The 17,563-nt window shown below is 50.4% G+C and overlaps 1 protein-coding gene across 2 annotated transcripts in view; it reads right to left on the bottom strand.

The window, feature by feature from the left end:
* The window catches only part of NEURL4 (neuralized E3 ubiquitin protein ligase 4), a 171,660-nt gene that overhangs the window by 8,464 nt on the left and 145,633 nt on the right, over nucleotides 1-17,563 (bottom strand). For both annotated transcript variants that reach the window (XM_069767640.1, XM_069767641.1), the window contains exons 25-27: nucleotides 10,171-10,275; nucleotides 6,476-6,620; nucleotides 6,295-6,404 (exon numbers count right to left, since the gene is read on the bottom strand). In XM_069767640.1, coding sequence (XP_069623741.1) covers nucleotides 6,295-6,404; nucleotides 6,476-6,620; nucleotides 10,171-10,275 — 360 coding nt within the window. The remainder of the gene's footprint in view (nucleotides 1-6,294; nucleotides 6,405-6,475; nucleotides 6,621-10,170; nucleotides 10,276-17,563) is intronic.

Raw genomic sequence — 17,563 nt, 5'->3', positions numbered from 1 at the left:
TTCCTCCCGTAGGAATTCCTTTGTCTCCAACCACCTGGGCTTGCAGTGTATGGGGGAGATATTAAAGAAGCCATAATACGATACCAGAGTATGATAGAAATATGACAGAGACATACTTGGAAGGTGCTTTGATAGAGCTTCGCTACAGCACCTTTTGCTAAATTCTAGCACCAAAAAAACCTGAGAAATGGATTTCTCCTTAACAAAGTGGAATAGCTAGCCCGAGTTTGGAATCATTAGAAAGCTAATTTCAATATAAGCTGAGTGATGGGTGTGCCGTTATTCTGCTAGGTTCTCAAGCACATTTATGAGTATTATAAGTTTTCGTACCAAAATGTGCACCTTGGCAGCTAGGGGAGGGTGCAGGTAAACCAGCCCCTTTAGTGATGTCACAAGCCTACAAGTATAAGTTACTGCCAGTCAGCCCAGCTTTCAGTATTGCCTGAGAAGCTGTTGCACCAGGAACCTCTGATGAATTGGGATGTCTGGCTCCTCCGACCAGCATGGTTAGCTAGGATGCTCTAAGCAACATGTGAGTGTTTCTTCTTTATTCCCTGTTTTTTTGTAATTGCTTGTATATACTTTGATTGTCTCTTATTGTAAAATATTTTTATACCTTCTGCCTTCTGTAAACACTGCCTACCTTTTGGAGCAAACTATAAAATGGCTAGTTTGTCTTCTCCATGTTTAAATTTTCACGTGCCTGAAGTTAATTACGCTACTAATTTGGGTTGGCTCAAACCCCTCTGTTGAGGAATCTGAGCTGGTGACAGCGAAGAGTGTTCTGGGCTAGGTGGGTAAAGCTGGCAGCGACGGAACAGGGTTTTATAAGCTATTGTATTTAATAATTCCCTCGCTGCAGCGTGCCTGCTAGCCAGTCCACAGTGAAGCGGCCCATCCGGCGACTAATTATCCTAGGTGTAGTTCCCTGACTGACCTGAGGGTAAGGTGGGCGCCGGAGAGCTGCAAGTTCCGAAGCGGAACTGGAAAGCAGGAATCTGCTGCCCCACTTACACATACCAAAGCTCGCAAAATCAACAGACAGCCCTGGCACACCAGCCTGACCAAAGGACTGAGGCAAGCTTCCAGGGCTGCTGAGCGCAAATGGAAAAGATCCCACTCTAACGAGCACTTCATCGCATTCAAACAGTCCCTCACTACTTTCAAGACCACACTCGCCACAGCTAAACAAACCTACTTCTCATCTCTCATATCCTCCCTGTCTCACAACCCTAAACAGTTATTCAACACCTTCAATTCTCTCCTCCGTCCCCCAGCACCTCCTCCCTCCCCACTTATCTCCGCTGAAGACTTTGCCTCATTTTTCAAGCAGAAGATTGATAGCATCAGAGACAGTTTTGGTCAACAACCCCCAGAGCCCTTCCTTCCAACTGCCCAGCCCTCCACCTCGAAAACCAACTTCTCCACCATTACAGAAGATCGACTCTCCACTCTACTCTCAAGATCGCATCTCATCACATGTGCACTTGACCTGCTCCCATCCCACCTCATCCCAAACCTCACCACAATCTTCATCCCAACCCTAATCCATCTCTTCAACCTATCACTAACTGGTGTTTTCCCTTCAAGCTTTAAACATGCCTCCATCACACCTATCCTCAAAAAGCCCTCTCTTGACCCATCCTCTGTATCTAGCTATCGCCCTATATCTCTTCTCCCTTATACTTCCAAACTACTGGAACAACACGTTTACCCTGAACTGTCCTCCCATCTCTCTTCTTGCTCCCTTCTTTGACCGCTTACAATCTGGCTTCCGGTCACACCATTCCAATGAAACTGCCCTAACTAAGGTCACCATTGACCTCTTAACCGCCAAGAGCAAGCGACACTACTCTGTCCTCCTCCTCCTCGACCTGTCGGCTGCCTTTGACACAGTGGACCATTCCCTATTATTACAGACCCTCTCATCCCTTGGCATCACAGAATTGGCCCTATCCTGGATCTCATCATACCTAACAGACCGGACATTCAGCGTCTCCCACTCACACACCACCTCCTCACCTCGCCCCGTATCGGTCGGAGTCCCACAAGGTTCAGTCCTAGGGCCCCTGCTCTTCTCCATTTACACCTTTGGCCTGGGACAGCTCATAGAATCTCACGGCTTTCAGTATCATCTCTATGCTGATGACACACAGATCTACATCTCTGGGCCAGATATCACCTCCCTACTAACCAGAATCCCTCAATGTCTGTCCACTATTTCATCCTTCTTCTCCGCTAGATTTCTGAAACTTAACATGGACAAAACAGAATTCATCATCTTTCCGCCATCTCACGTGACCCCCTCCCAACGAACCTATCCATTACAGTAAACGGCTGCCCACTCTCCCCAGTCCCACAAGCTCGCTGCCTCGGGGTAATCCTTGACGCTGATCTCTCCTTCAAACCACATATCCAAGCCCTTTCCACTTCCTGCCGACTTCAACTCAAAAATATTTCACAAATCCGTTCATTCCTCAACAAAGAATCTGCAAAAACCCTAGTCCATGCCCTCATCATCTCTCGCCTTGACTACTGCAACCTCCTGCTCTGTGGCCTCCCCTCTAACACTCTTGCACCCCTCCAATCTATTCTAAACTCTGCTGCCCGACTAATCCACCTGTCCCCCCTCTATTCCCCGGCCTCTCCCCTCTGTCAGTCACTTCACTGGCTCCCCATCACCCAGAGACTCCAGTACAAAACCCTAACCATGACATACAAAGCCATCCACAACCTGTCTCCTCGTCTCCCGGTACTTACCTACACACAACCTCCGATCCTCACAAGATCTCCTTCTCTACTCCCCTCTTAGCTCCTCTTCCCACAATCGTATACAAGATTTCTCTCGCGTATCACCCCTACTCTGGAACTCTCTACCACAACACATCAGACTCTCGCCTACCATCGAAACCTTCAAAAAGAACCTGAAGACCCACCTCTTCCGACAAGCCTACAACCTGCAGCTACCACCGATCGACCCAACCGCTGCATGACCATCTCTACCCTCACCTACTGTATTCTCACCCATCCCTTGTAGATTGTGAGCCCTCGCGGGCAGGGTCCTCTCTCCTGTATCCTCACCCATCCCTTGTAGATTGTGAGCCCTCGCGGGCAGGGTCCTCTCTCCTGTATCCTCACCCATGCCTTGTAGATTGTGAGCCCTCGCCGGCAGGGTCCTCTCTCCTCCTGTATCCTCACCCATCCCTTGTAGATTGTGAGCCCTCGCCGGCAGGGTCCTCTCTCCTCCTGTATCCTCACCCATCCCTTGTAGATTGTGAGCCCTCGCCGGCAGGGTCCTCTCTCCTCCTGTATCCTCACCCATCCCTTGTAGATTGTGAGCCCTCGCGGGCAGGGTCCTCTCTCCTACTGTATCCTCACCCTTCCCCTGTAGATTGTGAGCCCTCGCGGGCAGGGTCCTCTCTCCTCCTGTATCCTCACCCATCCCCTGTAGATTGTGAGCCCTCGCGGGCAGGATCCTCTCTCCTCCTGTATCCTCACCCAGCCCTTGTAGACTGTGAGCCCTCGCGGGCAGGGTCCTCTCACCTACTGTATCCTCACCCATCCCTTGTAGATTGTGAGCCCTCGCGGGCAGGGTCCTCTCTCCTCCTGTATCCTCACCCATCCCTTGTAGATTGTGAGCCCTTGTGGGCAGGGTCCTCTCTCCTCCTGTATCCTCACCCAGCCCTTGTAGACTGTGAGCCCTCGTGGGCAGGGTCCTCTCTCCTCCTGTATCCTCACCCAGCCCTTGTAGACTGTGAGCCCTCGCGGGCAGGGTCCTCTCTCCTGTATCCTCACCCATCCCTTGTAGACTGTGAGCCCTCGCGGGCAGGGTCCTCTCTCCTCCTGTATCCTCACCCATCCCTTGTAGATTGTGAGCCCTCGTGGGCAGGGTCCTCTCTCTCCTGTATCCTCACACATCCCTTGTAGATTGTGAGCCCTCGCGGGCAGGGTCCTCTCTCCTCCTGTATCCTCACCCATCCCTTGTAGATTGTGAGCCCTCGCGGGCAGGGTCCTCTCTCCTACTGTATCCTCACCCATCCCTTGTATATTGTGAGCCCTCGTGGGCAGGGTCCTCTCTCCTCCTGTATCCTCACCCATCCCCTGTAGATTGTGAGCCCTCGCAGGCAGGGTCCTCTCTCCTCCTGTATCCTCACCCATCCCCTGTAGATTGTGAGCCCTCGCGGGCAGGGTCCTCTCTCCTCCTGTATCCTCACCCAGCCCTTGTAGACTGTGAGCCCTCGTGGGCAGGGTCCTCTCTCCTCTTGTATCCTCACCCATCCCCTGTAGATTGTGAGCCCTCGCAGGCAGGGTCCTCTCTCCTCCTGTATCCTCACCCATCCCCTGTAGATTGTGAGCCCTCGCGGGCAGGGTCCTCTCTCCTACTGTATCCTCACCCATCCCCTGTAGATTGTGAGCCCTCGCGGGCAGGGTCCTCTCTCCTCCTGTATCCTCACCCATCCCTTGTAGATTGTGAGCCCTCGCGGGCAGGGTCCTCTCTCCTCCTGTATCCTCAGCCATCCCTTGTAGATTGTGAGCCCTCGCGGGCAGGGTCCTCTCTCCTACTGTATCCTCACCCATCCCCTGTAGATTGTGAGCCCTCGCGGGCAGGGTCCTCTCTCCTCCTGTATCCTCACCCATCCCTTGTAGATTGTGAGCCCTCGCGGGCAGGGTCCTCTCTCCTCCTGTACTAGTTATGACTTGTATTGTTCAAGATTATTGTACTTGTTTTTATTATGTATACCCCTCCTCACACGTAAATGGCGCTATAACAATAAATAATAATAATATACATAAATCCCTGCAGTTCGTGATATTGTAGCAGCAGTAGGATAACTAAAATAAGCCCCTGCGGTAAATTGATAGGTCAATAGCCTGGTTTGCGTTTTTATCACATTGTAGCAGTGGGGGGATAACTAAGATAAGCCCCCCTGCACATGTGATAGCCATGTGCTGGCCAAAGGTCACCCCCCTTTTCGTGAGAGAGACCAGTGAGAATACACAAGGAACCTGCAGAAGAGGAGAGCAGTGAGAATACACAAGGAACCTGCAGAAGAGGAGACCAGTGAGAATACACAAGGAACCTGCAGAAGAGGAGAGCAGAGAGAATACAAGATGAACCTGTGGAAGAGGAGAGCAGAGAGAATACAAGATGAACCTGTGGAAGAGGAGAGCAGTGAGAGCACATGATGAACCTGTGGAAGAGGAGAGCAGTGAGAGTACATGATGGATCTGTGGAAGAGGAGAGCAGTGAGAGCACATGATGAATCTGTGGAAGAGGAGAGCACTGAGAGCACATGATGAACCTGTGGAAGAGGAGAGCAGTGAGAGTACATGATGGATCTGTGGAAGAGGAGAGCAGTGAGAGTACATGATGAATCTGTGGAAGAGGTGAGCACTGAGAGTACATGATGGATCTGTGGAAGAGGAGAGCAGTGAGAGCACATGATGAACCTGTGGAAGAGGAGAGCAGTGAGAGTACATGATGAATCTGTGGAAGAGGTGAGCACTGAGAGTACATGATGGATCTGTGGAAGAGGAGAGCAGTGAGAGTACATGATGAATCTGTGGAAGAGGAGAGCAGTGAGAGTACATGATGAATCTGTGGAAGAGGAGAGCAGTGAGAGTACATGATGGATCTGTGGAAGAGGAGAGCAGTGAGAGTACATGATGGATCTGTGGAAGAGGAGAGCAGTGAGAGTACATGATGAACCTGTGGAAGAGGAGAGCAGTGAGAGCACATGATGAACCTGTGGAAGAGGAGAGCAGTGAGAGCACATGATGAACCTGTGGAAGAGGAGAGCAGTGAGAGCACATGATGGATCTGTGGAAGAGGAGAGCAGTGAGAGTATATGATGAACCTGTGGAAGAGGAGAGCAGTGAGAGTACATGATGAACCTGTGGAAGAGGAGAGCAGTGAGAACACATGATGAACCTGTGGAAGAGGAGAGCAGTGAGAGTACATGATGAACCTGTGGAAGAGGAGAGCAGTGAGAGTACATGATGGATCTGTGGAAGACGAGAGCAGTGAGAGTACATGATGGATCTGTGGAAGAGGAGAGCAGTGAGAGCACATGATGGATCTGTGGAAGAGGAGAGCAGTGAGAGCACATGATGAACCTGTGGAAGAGGAGCGCAGTGAGAATGCAGGAAGAGCCTGAGAATTAGAATACATGAGGAAATTGCAGAGGAGATTACTGAATACACAATGAATCTGCGGAGAAGCACAATGCAGAAATATTCACTCTATTATGGAGTTATTTAGAATGAGACACAGGCAGTGCTCGGTCCACTCACCTGGGAGAAGCTCCCCCCGATCCAGCGTCCTCCGCACACTGCCCGCACTGCTGCCCTGGTATGCGATGTGCCACTTCTTGTATTGGGTACATGATAACCGCGGACTCAGCCTGAAAAACACCAGAGCTGTGAGTGAGAATATCCAGAATTTCCACAATCTCAACGTGAAAGCTACAAATACCTGAGGGGGAAGCTGCACCATCCCGTTGGCTCGGCGTACTCCCGAGGGGGGTCTCCTCTCTTACTGTACATCTCATCTCCTCGCAGCTTGTGACAAGACTCACAGTGACAAACGCACAACTTCGAGTCCTCCATGAAATAGCCATCTACGAGACACAGCGGAAAAGACTGTGTGAAATGAACGGCAAGATCACTAGGACAGAGAAAGTAAGGAGGTAGAGTAAGAGGCAAAGGAGAGGAAAGAGGAGGTGAAAACGGCAGAAGAGAACAAGAAGGTAGATGAGGATGAGGAAGGAGGAGGAAAAGGCAGAAAGTAAAGAGGGAGGAAGAAGAGGCTTGGAAAGAAAAGGAACAAGACAATGGGCGGAGAAGGCAGAAGCAAGAAGACAAAAGGAGGAGGATGAGGGCAAGAAAATAATAAGTCGAGGAAATGGTTGAGGAGAAAAGGAAGGAGGAGGAAGAGGCCAAGAAGAAAGGAAGGAGGAGGAGAACAGGGCAGAAAAGAAAGGAGGAGTAAAAAAAGGCAGAGGAAAGAGGAAGAAAAAAAAAAAAAAAGTACGAGGAGAGAGAAGCTAGAGAAGGAAGAGCCAGAGGAAACCTGAGAAGGTAGGAGGACAGGGAAAAGCTCAATGAAGACAGTAAAAAAAGGAGAAAAAAGTTGAGATGGGAGAAAAAGTAAGGATGGATGAAGAGGCTGCGGAAACAGGAAGAAGAGACGGAGAAGAGAGGAAGGAGGAAACAAATGCAGAGGAGAGGAGGAGGAAAAGGGCAAGGATGAGGAGGAAGAAAAAGACCAAAAAGAGGAAGGAGGAGGAAAAGGCAAAGGAAAAAAAAAAAGAAAAAAGAAGAGTCCAAGGAGAGGGAAAGTAGAGCTACACAAAATATGAGGAGGAGGAGGAGGACGAGGAAAAGGCTAGAAAGAGAAAGGATGTATGTGGAGGAAAAGGCTGAGGGGAGAAAGGAAGTAAGAGGAATTAAAAAAGTTGAAATGCAAGAAAAAGTAAGGACGTGGAAAGGGGTAGGAAGAGACTGAGGAAAAAGGAAGGAAAGAAGAGGAGAGGAAGGATGAGGATAAGGCAGTAAAGAGGCTGGAAAGAGGCCGGAAGGAAGAGGAAAAGGCTGAGAGAAAGGATTTAGAAGGAGGAGGAAAAGGCTGATTAAAGTTAGGAAGGAGTAAGAAAAAGCAGATGAGAGAAAGGAAAGAGAAGGAAAAAAATGAGAAAAGAGATGAAGGAGGAGGAAAAGGCCAAAAAGGGAAATTAAGGAGGTAAAGGTAGAGGAGGAAAAGAATATGAGAGAGAAGAAAGAGAAAGAAGAAAATAAGGTGGAGAGGAAGAGGCAGAAGAGAGAGGAGGTGGAAATGGCCAGAGAAAGAGGAGGAAGTGGCTAAGGAAAGCGGAAGGAAGAGGAAGAAGTAGAGGAAGAAGAAGATTGAGGAGTATCCAGAGAAAACAGGAAGAGTAAAAGTCAAAGAAGTTAGAGGAAGGATGAGAAGGAAAAGGCTGTGGAAAGAGTAGGAAGGGACAGAGGAAAGAGGAGGATAAACAGGAAAAGTCACTGAGAAGAAAAAGGCAGATGAAAGAGAGGAATGAGAAGGAGAAGGGAGAGGAAGGAGGAAGATGCTGAAAAAAAGGAGGAAGAGGCAAAGGAGAGAGGAAGAAAAGGAAGGAGGTGGAAAAGAGAAAGGAAGGAGGATGAGGAAAAGGCGACGGAAAGAGAGAACGAAGAGGAGACGTAAGGAAGAGGAAAAGAGAGGAAGAAGGACGAAAAGACTGAGGAGAGAGAAGGAGGAGGAAAGGCTGAGAAGGGAGAAGGAGGAGGCAAAAGCCAATGAGAGAAAGAAAGGTGGAGAAGAAAAAGGCCAAGAGAGGAAGGAGGAAGAGGCTGAAAATAGAGACAGAAGAGGCTAAAGGAGAAACAGAAAAGAGAAGTAGAAAAAGGCAGAGAAGCAAGGAATGAAGAAGAGGAAAAGGCAGAGGAGAGAGAAGAAAATGGAGAGGCAAAAGAGGGTGGGGAAGGAGGAAAAGGCCAAGTTGTGAAAGGAAGGAGGAAGAGGAAAAGGCAGAAGGAAGAGGAGGAAAAAACGGAGGAGAGAGGAGAAGGAAAAGGTTGACGAGAGAAAGGAGGAAAAGGCCGAGGAGATACAAGTAGGAGTAGGCTGAGGTAAATGAAAAGACAAAAGAGGGTGGGGAAGGAGGAAAAGGCCAAGTTGTGAAAGGAAGGAGGAAGAGGAAAAGGCTGAAGAAACAGCAGGGAAAAGCTGAGGAGATAGGAGGAGGAAAAGGATGAGGAGAGGTAAGAGGAGGAAAACACTGAGGAGAGAGAGAGAAAGAGGAAAGGTTGAGGAGAGAGAGTAAGGAGGAAAAAGCCGAGGAGAGAGAAGAAGGAGGAGGAGGAAAAGGCTGAGGAGAGAGAGGAAGAAGGAAATGGACATGGAGAGATAGGGAGGTGTAAAAAGTCAAGGAGAGTAAAGGGTGAAGGAAGAGTAAGTATAGTGAAAGGAGAGGGTGAGGCCAATAGGAATAAAGAGGGAGGATGATGGTGAGGAGAGTGGAGACGCTGACGAATGAGGCAGTGGGGGACGCTGAGGAAAGAGGCAGTGGGGGACGTTGAGGAAAGAGGCAGTGGGGGACGCTAAGGAAAGAGGCAATGGGGGACGCTGAGGAAAGAGGCAGTGGGGGACGTTGAGGAAAGAGGCAGTGGGGGACGCTGAGGAAAGAGGCAGTGGGGGACGCTGAGGAATGGGGCAGTGGGGGACGCTGAGGAAAGAGGCAGTGGGGGACGCTGATGAATGAGGCAGTGGGGGACGCTGAGGAAAGAGGCAATGGGGGACGTTGAGGAAAGAGGCAGTGGGGGACGCTGAGGAAAGAGGCAGTGGGGACGCTGAGGAAAGAGGCAGTGGGGACGCTGAGGAAAGAGGCAGTGGGGGACGCTGAGGAAAGAGGCAGTGGGGGACGCTGAGGAAAGAGGCAGTGGGGGACGCTGAGGAAAGAGGCAGTGGGGGACGCTGAGGAAAGAGGCAGTGGGGGACGCTGAGGAAAGAGGCAGTGGGGGACGCTGAGGAAAGAGGCAGTCGGGGACGCTGAGGAAAGAGGCAGTCGGGGACGCTGATGAATGAGGCAGTGGGGGACGCTGAGGAAAGAGGCAGTCGGGGACGCTGAGGAAAGAGGCAGTGGGGGACGCTGATGAATGAGGCAGTGGGGGACGCTGAGGAAAGAGGCAGTGGGGGACGCTGAGGAAAGAGGCAGTGGGGGACGCTGAGGAAAGAGGCAGTGGGGGACGCTGAGGAAAGAGGCAGTGGGGGACGCTGAGGAAAGAGGCAGTGGGGGACGCTGAGGAAAGAGGCAGTGGGGGACGCTGAGGAAAGAGGCAGTGGAGGACGCTGAGGAATGGGGCAGTGGAGGACGCTGAGGAATGGGGCAATGGGGGACGCTGAGGAATGGGGCAATGGGGGACGCTGAGGAATGGGGCAGTGGGGGACGCTGAGGAATGGGGCAATGGGGGACGCTGAGGAATGGGGCAGTGGGGGACGCTGAGGAATGGGGCAATGGGGACGCTGAGGAATGGGGCAGTGGGGGACGCTGAGGAATGGGGCAATGGGGACGCTGAGGAATGGGGCAGTGGGGGACGCTGAGGAATGGGGCAGTGGGGGACGCTGAGGAATGGGGCAGTGGGGCAGCAGTTTAAGCCTCTTACCAGGCAGCAGTAACAGCTCTTTGAAGCGGAGGCAGAGGGCAAGATATTCACAGCTGAGTAGAGCCATAGGGTCTGGCGGAAGCCAGCACAAACTTTCCTTCACACCTATAGAGATGGAGAAGCTTATCTACTAGACCTCAGTGGTTGACAACTTTTAATGGCTAACTGGAAAGATAAGAAACAAGCACTGATCCGCTCTCTTCATCAGGGATAGTAAGGGTATGTGCACACATTGAATATTTGATAGCAGAAATCTCTGCAATGTTTCTCCATCTTCAGGAATTTGTTGACAGCAAAAACACAATGGAAAAATTGTGCGTTTTTAAAGCCTTTTTTGTGCATTCTTTGTATGCATTTTTGTACAGCAATCAATACTTTTTGGAGTTAAATAAAGATATTTGAAAAAGGAAAAAAAAAATGTTTTGTGATGTAATTTCCTTTTTCAGAACCTTTTTTTCATGCTTATCTTCCCCGTCCCAGGCTAAAAATCCCAGAAATGGCGCTTAGCCCCAGCTCTTTTCGATGCCCTGGTGCAGTGGTATCGAGGTAATGGGATTAGGGGTCGCTGCCAGACCCCCTCATTACTAAACTGGTAAGTAAAGAGTTAAATAAACACAGAGAATCTAGAATTGTAGCATGCTGCGGTTGTCCTCTTATATCGGACCAGAGTCACCAAGTCAATGGGTTTGAGGAAAAATAAATTGCACGTCACTTGGATCATGTGAATACTGTCCCATTTTTACACACCGATGTTCATGAAAACTCGACATTTCATCTGCCGTGTACAGTAAAATCACAGCATGACCCGACAGAATAGAACAGATACTCTGCACATCTACTCCCCCTCCAACTGGCTGTCATTTACCGCACCCCAGGGCCAGCCATCACCTTCTTCGACCACTTCACCACCTGGCTACTTCATTTCCTTTCTGCGGACATCCCCACTAGCATCATGGGCGACTTCAACATCCCCATTGACACTTCCACCTCAGCTGCCTCTAAACTTCTATCTCTCACGTGCTCCTACGGCCTCACTCAATGGTCTTCTGCAGCCACTCACAATGATGGCCACACACTGGACCTCATCTTCACCCGCCTCTGCTCCCTCTCTAACTCACCTCTTCCTGACCACAATCTACTGACATTCTCTTCCCTCTCCACTCCATGTCTACAATCCCCACCCCACAAACTTGCACACCCTCGCAGAAATCTCAAACACCTCGACGTACATTCATTCTCTGAATCCCTTCTCCCTCTTACAGATATAAGTTCCTTAGGCTGGGTTCACACTGCGTTCTGGCAGTCCGTTAGACGGACTACGTTACACCGCGGCATAAATGCGGTGTAACGTAGTCCGTTAAGGCCGCCATTAATTCCTATGTCAGATGCATCGCTAGCGCACGCCCACAATGGACCCTGAGACGCGGGCTGCAGCGTTTCCGGGTCCGTCACTGCTAGCACAGATAGAGCTAGCAGATGCTCTGTCTGCGCTAGCGCGATGGAGAATGTCCGCACTTGCGTCAGAAGCCCGTTCACGCATGTGTTGAACGGGCTGCTGTTTAATGCAATGTGAACCCGGCCTTACACAATGCGGATGATGCAGCCGCTCTATATAACAGCACAATAGCTGCAGCTTTGGAATCTCTTGCCTCTCTCATACATACCAAAGCTCGCAAACTCAACAGACAACCCTGGCACACCAGCCTGACCAAAGAACTGAGGCGAGCTTCCAGGGCTGCTGAGCGCAAATGGAAAAGATCCCACTCTAACGAGCACTTCATCGCTTTCAAACAGCCCCTCACTACTTTTAAGGCCACACTCGCCTCAGCTAAACAAACCGACTTCTCATCTCTCATATCCTCCCTGTCTCACAACCCCAAACAGTTATTCAACACCTTCAATTCTCTCCTCCGTCCCCCAGCACCTCCACCCTCCCCACTCATCTCAGCTGAAGACTTTGCCTCATTTTTCAAGCAGAAGATTGAGAACATCAGAGACAGTTTTAGTCGACAACCTCCAGAGCCCTTCCTCCCAACTACCCAGCCCTCCTCCTCCAAAACCAACTTCTCCACCATTACAGAAGATCAACTCTCCACTCTACTCTCAAGATCGCATCTCATCACCTGTGCACTTGACCTGCTCCCATCCCACCTCATCCCAAACCTCACCACAGTCTTCATCCCAACCCTAACCCAGGGTTATTCCATATCAAGTGATCCAAATATGAATATTTTTCTTACCTGAAGTACAACTTTAGTTAATTACAAATTAAAAGTTTTGAATTTTTTTTTTCATCAGTTAATTTTTTAAAGACTTCTAAAGTTTTGAAAAAGTGCGAATTTTGGCCTGGTATGGCTTTACATTTCTTATCATATCTCGGTACCGGCTTTCATTTGTCACAAGACTACGTTTCTTTACATTTTGTTTTGGAGAAATCAAATTCAAAATTTTGATGCGCAATTGTGAAAAAAACGTATGTTTTAAAATTGGTAAAAAATGCTCGTGTGTTACTCGTGTCCTTGCTTATATTTGTGCAGGGATTCAACTTGGGACCCGCCAAATTTCATTTTCTTTTTTTAAGCCTTCTACCATCTGATTTTATGTTTGTGCGAGTTTCTTCCCTTTTTCTTTTCAAATTACGACTTATTGAATTCAACATTTATATGTAACAATAAAGAAACACAAAAAACAAATCCCGAAGAGCCAGAATAAATCCATCTTAATCGTCATAACACAAGTTGTTCAGCATTTTCAACCGGAACGCAGTGAACAAACCAAAAGAAAAAAGGTGATGACATCCCCAAGAGATTTATAAACAGTCTCCTCCTAATTAGATGCTACAAAGCAGATGAACCAGTATTTCACCACCTATTTATACATGGAACTATCTGTTTTCTATTATCTCACTAAACATGTCATTCATGAAGAATAGTCCAGGAGTTAAATCCTCCTTCTATAAAATATGAACTAATTAAACAATTAATAGTAGGTTGTTACACGGCCTTCGATCATCAATGTGTCCCTTCTAGTGGGTGAAATGTCATCTTGTCCATATTACTCGCAATGGCCGGTCACGGTGCTCGGCTCTACCGGAGTTATATCTGATTGTTGTAACTTTTACAATGTCGGGTTTTCTTGGATACACAAAGGACGGCGCCGGGCCAGAAGCTGCAGAAAAGTCCTTTCTACGTCTTCATTGTCACAATCTATGGAGAGTCCATATTCACAGGTCACACCACCAGTTGTGTCATCCATGGCCGATCTTCCACCACTTCATGGGATGACGAGTCCCTGTGATGGGTTCTGCGTCCTGTAACCGAGGTTTTAGTCGTAGTCCTGGTTTGTACAATACATGAGCTGGATGGTGGGAATATTGTTCTCCTCCATTTGAGGAGCTGCCCGAGTGTTGAGATTTGGTGTGGAGGCTGGATCTGCCGGCCGGCCATCGCAGTCACTGTCTGCCCCGAACCAAGCTTCTCCTCTGTCCTCCCCTGCTTCTAATCCTCTGTAACAGCGATATCTAACAATCCTGGATTATTATAGATGTGGACCCCACACTGTTACCCCGCAGGCTGAACACAGCTGAATGTAATAGTTTGATTTTCTAATCTATGATCCCAGCTGGTGTCTTGGTACGGAGGTGGCTCGGAGCAGAGCAGGCACATGGGCAGTTTTTGACATTTTAAGTTAAATGTTTTTTTTTGGAAATGCGTTTGCATGGGTGAATTATCATCACAGCTCCTCTAGTGCCGTATCTGGTGAGAGCCCGGACAGTTCGGAGCACAATGGGGTGTATTCGGTTTCTCTAGCTTTTTTCTAGCCTGAGTTATGGGGAGAAATGTAAAGGCGGCAACACCGAGATTCACACTTTTTCCGAACTATGAAACTCAAATTCTAGTTATATATGTATTTTATTTTTCTTCTTCACATTTTGCATTCTCTGACACTATTACCAAACAACAAAATCTCTAAAGAATTGAAAGAGAGGTAAAGGTTGGATCACTAGACATGGAGTGACCCCATCTACTCAACCTATCACTAACAACTGGTGTCTACCCCTCCAGCTTTAACCCTTTCTGACATCTGACGTACTATCCAGTCGAGGTGAGGTGGGGTGGGCCCGTATGACCCCCGACGGGATAGTACGTCATGCCCTTCAATGCAACACCGCAACTTAAGTCGCGGTGATCGCATTAAAATTCCGATGCCATCTTACCTGGAGGAAGATGGCGTTGGCATCCTGGGGTATGGCGCCCCCCCCCCCCCCCGATCACTGATAGGCTGTTCAATTCTGAACAGCCAATCACAGCCTTTCTCATTGGCTGAATAAGTGAGGTCCATAGCTAGGATCGAGTACCGATGTACTCGATCCTAGCGCCAGTGTCTGGCAACGCCAGGCATTGGCCAAAACCCCCCAGATTGGCGCGATTGACGATCACATCGATCGCGCTGTGCCCTGCCTGTAACTTCACCGATCCTACCCCGGAGCCTGCAGCTACTGATTGGCGCGATCGATGTGATGTCGATCGCGCCAATCACAGGGTGTGACCACGCTGTGCCCTGATGGTGACCTGCCTATGATTGGAGCTGTGAGCTCCGATCATAGGCTGGTGCCTAGCAACACCGGCATCACCAGGACCTCCTCTGATTGGTGGGATCGATGTGATCATTCGATCCCACCAATGACAGGCCACAGCAGCAGTATGACCGCTCTGTGACCTGTCTCACCTCTCCCTGACCTGTCTGACTGCTCTGCAGGAATGCTCACACTTGTTGAGGATTCCTGCAGAGCGGTCACGCTGATAGATCCCCTCCTGTGCTGAGATTTGTGGTGCCACAGTAGCCTGTGACACCACAATTCTTGCTAAAGAAAAAAGAAAGAAGACAGAAGAAAGAAGAGAGACTACAACCGTAAGTGTTCATCCCCGATCCCGGCACGATCTCTTCACCCCCCCAACCCTTTCCCCCCCAACACCCACCCCCACTTTGCACCGCATCCATCCGTGCCCAAATTTAGCAGCCGCCGAGCGTTGATTGGTGACGCAACACTCGTGCTCACTTTTTTTTCCACATCCCCGTGCGCACACCAGGCCGCTGCATCTAAACCCATGCCTTTCCTTTCTTTTTCCCTCCACATCCCCGTGTGCGCACCCAGCCGCTGCATCTAAACCCGTGCCTTTCCTTTCTTTTTCCCTCCACATCCCCATGTGCGCACCCAGCCGCCACATCTAAACCCGTGCCTTTCCTTTCTTTTTCCCTCCACATCCCCGTGTGCGCACCCAGCCGCTGCATCTAAACCCGTGCCTTTCCTTTCTTTTTTTTCACATCCCCGTGCGCACCCAGCCGCCACATCTAAACCCGTGCCTTTCCTTTCTTTTTCCCTCCACATCCCCGTGCGCACACCCAGCCGCTGCATCTAAACCCGTGCCTTTCCTTTCTTTTTCCCTCCACATCCCCATGTGCGCACCCAGCCGCCACATCTAAACCCGTGCCTTTCCTTTCTTTTTCCCTCCACATCCCCGTGTGCGCACCCAGCCGCTGCATCTAAACCCGTGCCTTTCCTTTCTTTTTTTTCACATCCCCGTGCGCACCCAGCCGCCACATCTAAACCCGTGCCTTTCCTTTCTTTTTCCCTCCACATCCCCGTGCGCACACCCAGCCGCTGCATCTAAACCCGTGCCTTTCCTTTCTTTTTCCCTCCACATCCCCATGTGCGCACCCAGCCGCCACATCTAAACCCGTGCCTTTCCTTTCTTTTTCCCTCCACATCCCCGTGTGCGCACCCAGCCGCTGCATCTAAACCCGTGCCTTTCCTTTCTTTTTTTTCACATCCCCGTGCGCACCCAGCCGCCACATCTAAACCCGTGCCTTTCCTTTCTTTTTCCCTCCACATCCCCGTGCGCACACCCAGCCGCTGCATCTAAACCCGTGCCTTTCCTTTCTTTTTCCCTCCACATCCCCATGCACACCCAGCCGCCACATCTAAACCCGTGCCTTTCCTTTCTTTTTCCCTCCACATCCCCGTGTGCACCCAGCCGCTGCATCTAAATCCGTGCCTTTCCTTTCTTTTTCCCTCCACATACCCGTGTGCGCACCCAGCCGCTGCATCTAAACCCGTGCCTTTCCTTTCTTTTTCCCTCCACATCCCCGTGTGCACCGAGCCGCCACATCTAAACCCGTGCCTTTCCTTTCTTTTTCCCTCCACATCCCCGTGCGCACACCCAGCCGCTGCATCTAAACCCGTGCCTTTCCTTTCTTTTTCCCCTCCACATCCCCGTGCGCACACCCACCCGCTGTGTCTAAACCCGTGCCTTTCCTTTTTTTTTCACATCCCCGTGTGCGCACCCAGCCGCTGCATCTAAACCCGTGCCTTTCCTTTCTTTTTCCCTCCACATCCCCGTGCGCACACCCAGCCGCTGCATCTAAACCCGTGCCTTTCCTTTCTTTTTCCCTCCACATCCCCGTGCGCACACCCAGCCGCTGCATCTAAACCCGTGCCTTTCCTTTCTTTTTCCCTCCACATCCCCGTGCGCACACCCACCCGCTGTGTCTAAACCCGTGCCTTTCCTTTTTTTCACATCCCGTGTGTGCACCCAGCCGCTGCGTCTAAACCCGTGCCTTTCCTTTCTTTTTCCCTCCACATCCCCGTGCGCACACCCAGCCGCTGCAACTAAACCCGTGCCTTTCCTTTCTTTTTCCCTCCACATCCCCGTGCGCACCCAGCCGCCGCATCTAAACCCGTACCTTTCCTTTCCTTTTCCCTCCACATCCCCGTGCGCACCCAGCCGCTGCGTCTAAACCCGTGCCTTTCCTTTCTTTTTTTCCACATCCCCATGCGCAAACCCAGCCGCTGCGTCTAAACCCGTGCCTTTCCTTTCTTTTCTTTTTTTCCACATCCCCATGCACACCCAGCCGCCACATATAAACCCGTGCCTTTCCTTTCTTTTTTTTCCACATCCCCGTGTGCGCACCCAGCCGCTGCGTCTAAACCCGTGCCTTTCCTTTTTTTCCCTCCACATCCCCTTGCGCACCCAGCCGCTGCATCTAAACCCGTGCCTTTCCTTTCTTTTTCCCTCCACATCCCCGTGCGCACCCAGCCGCCGCATCTAAACCCGTACCTTTCCTTTCCCCTCCACATACCCGTGCGCACCCAGCCGCCGCATCTAAACCCGTACCTTTCCTTTCTTTTTCCCTCCACATCCCCGTGCGCACCCAGCCGCTGCGTCTAAACCCGTGCCTTTCCTTTTTTTTTCCACATCCCTGTGCGCACACCCAGCCGCTGCGTCTAAACCCGTGCCTTTCCTTTCTTTTACATCCCCGTGTGTGCACCCAGTCGCCACATCTAAACCCGTGCCTTTCCTTTCTTTTTCCCTCCACATCCCCGTGCGCACCC

This window comes from Ranitomeya imitator, chromosome 4 (assembly GCF_032444005.1).
Source record: "Ranitomeya imitator isolate aRanImi1 chromosome 4, aRanImi1.pri, whole genome shotgun sequence".
NCBI classification, from domain to species: Eukaryota; Metazoa; Chordata; class Amphibia; order Anura; family Dendrobatidae; genus Ranitomeya; species Ranitomeya imitator.
This window is presented reverse-complemented; position numbering and strand designations above follow the sequence as displayed.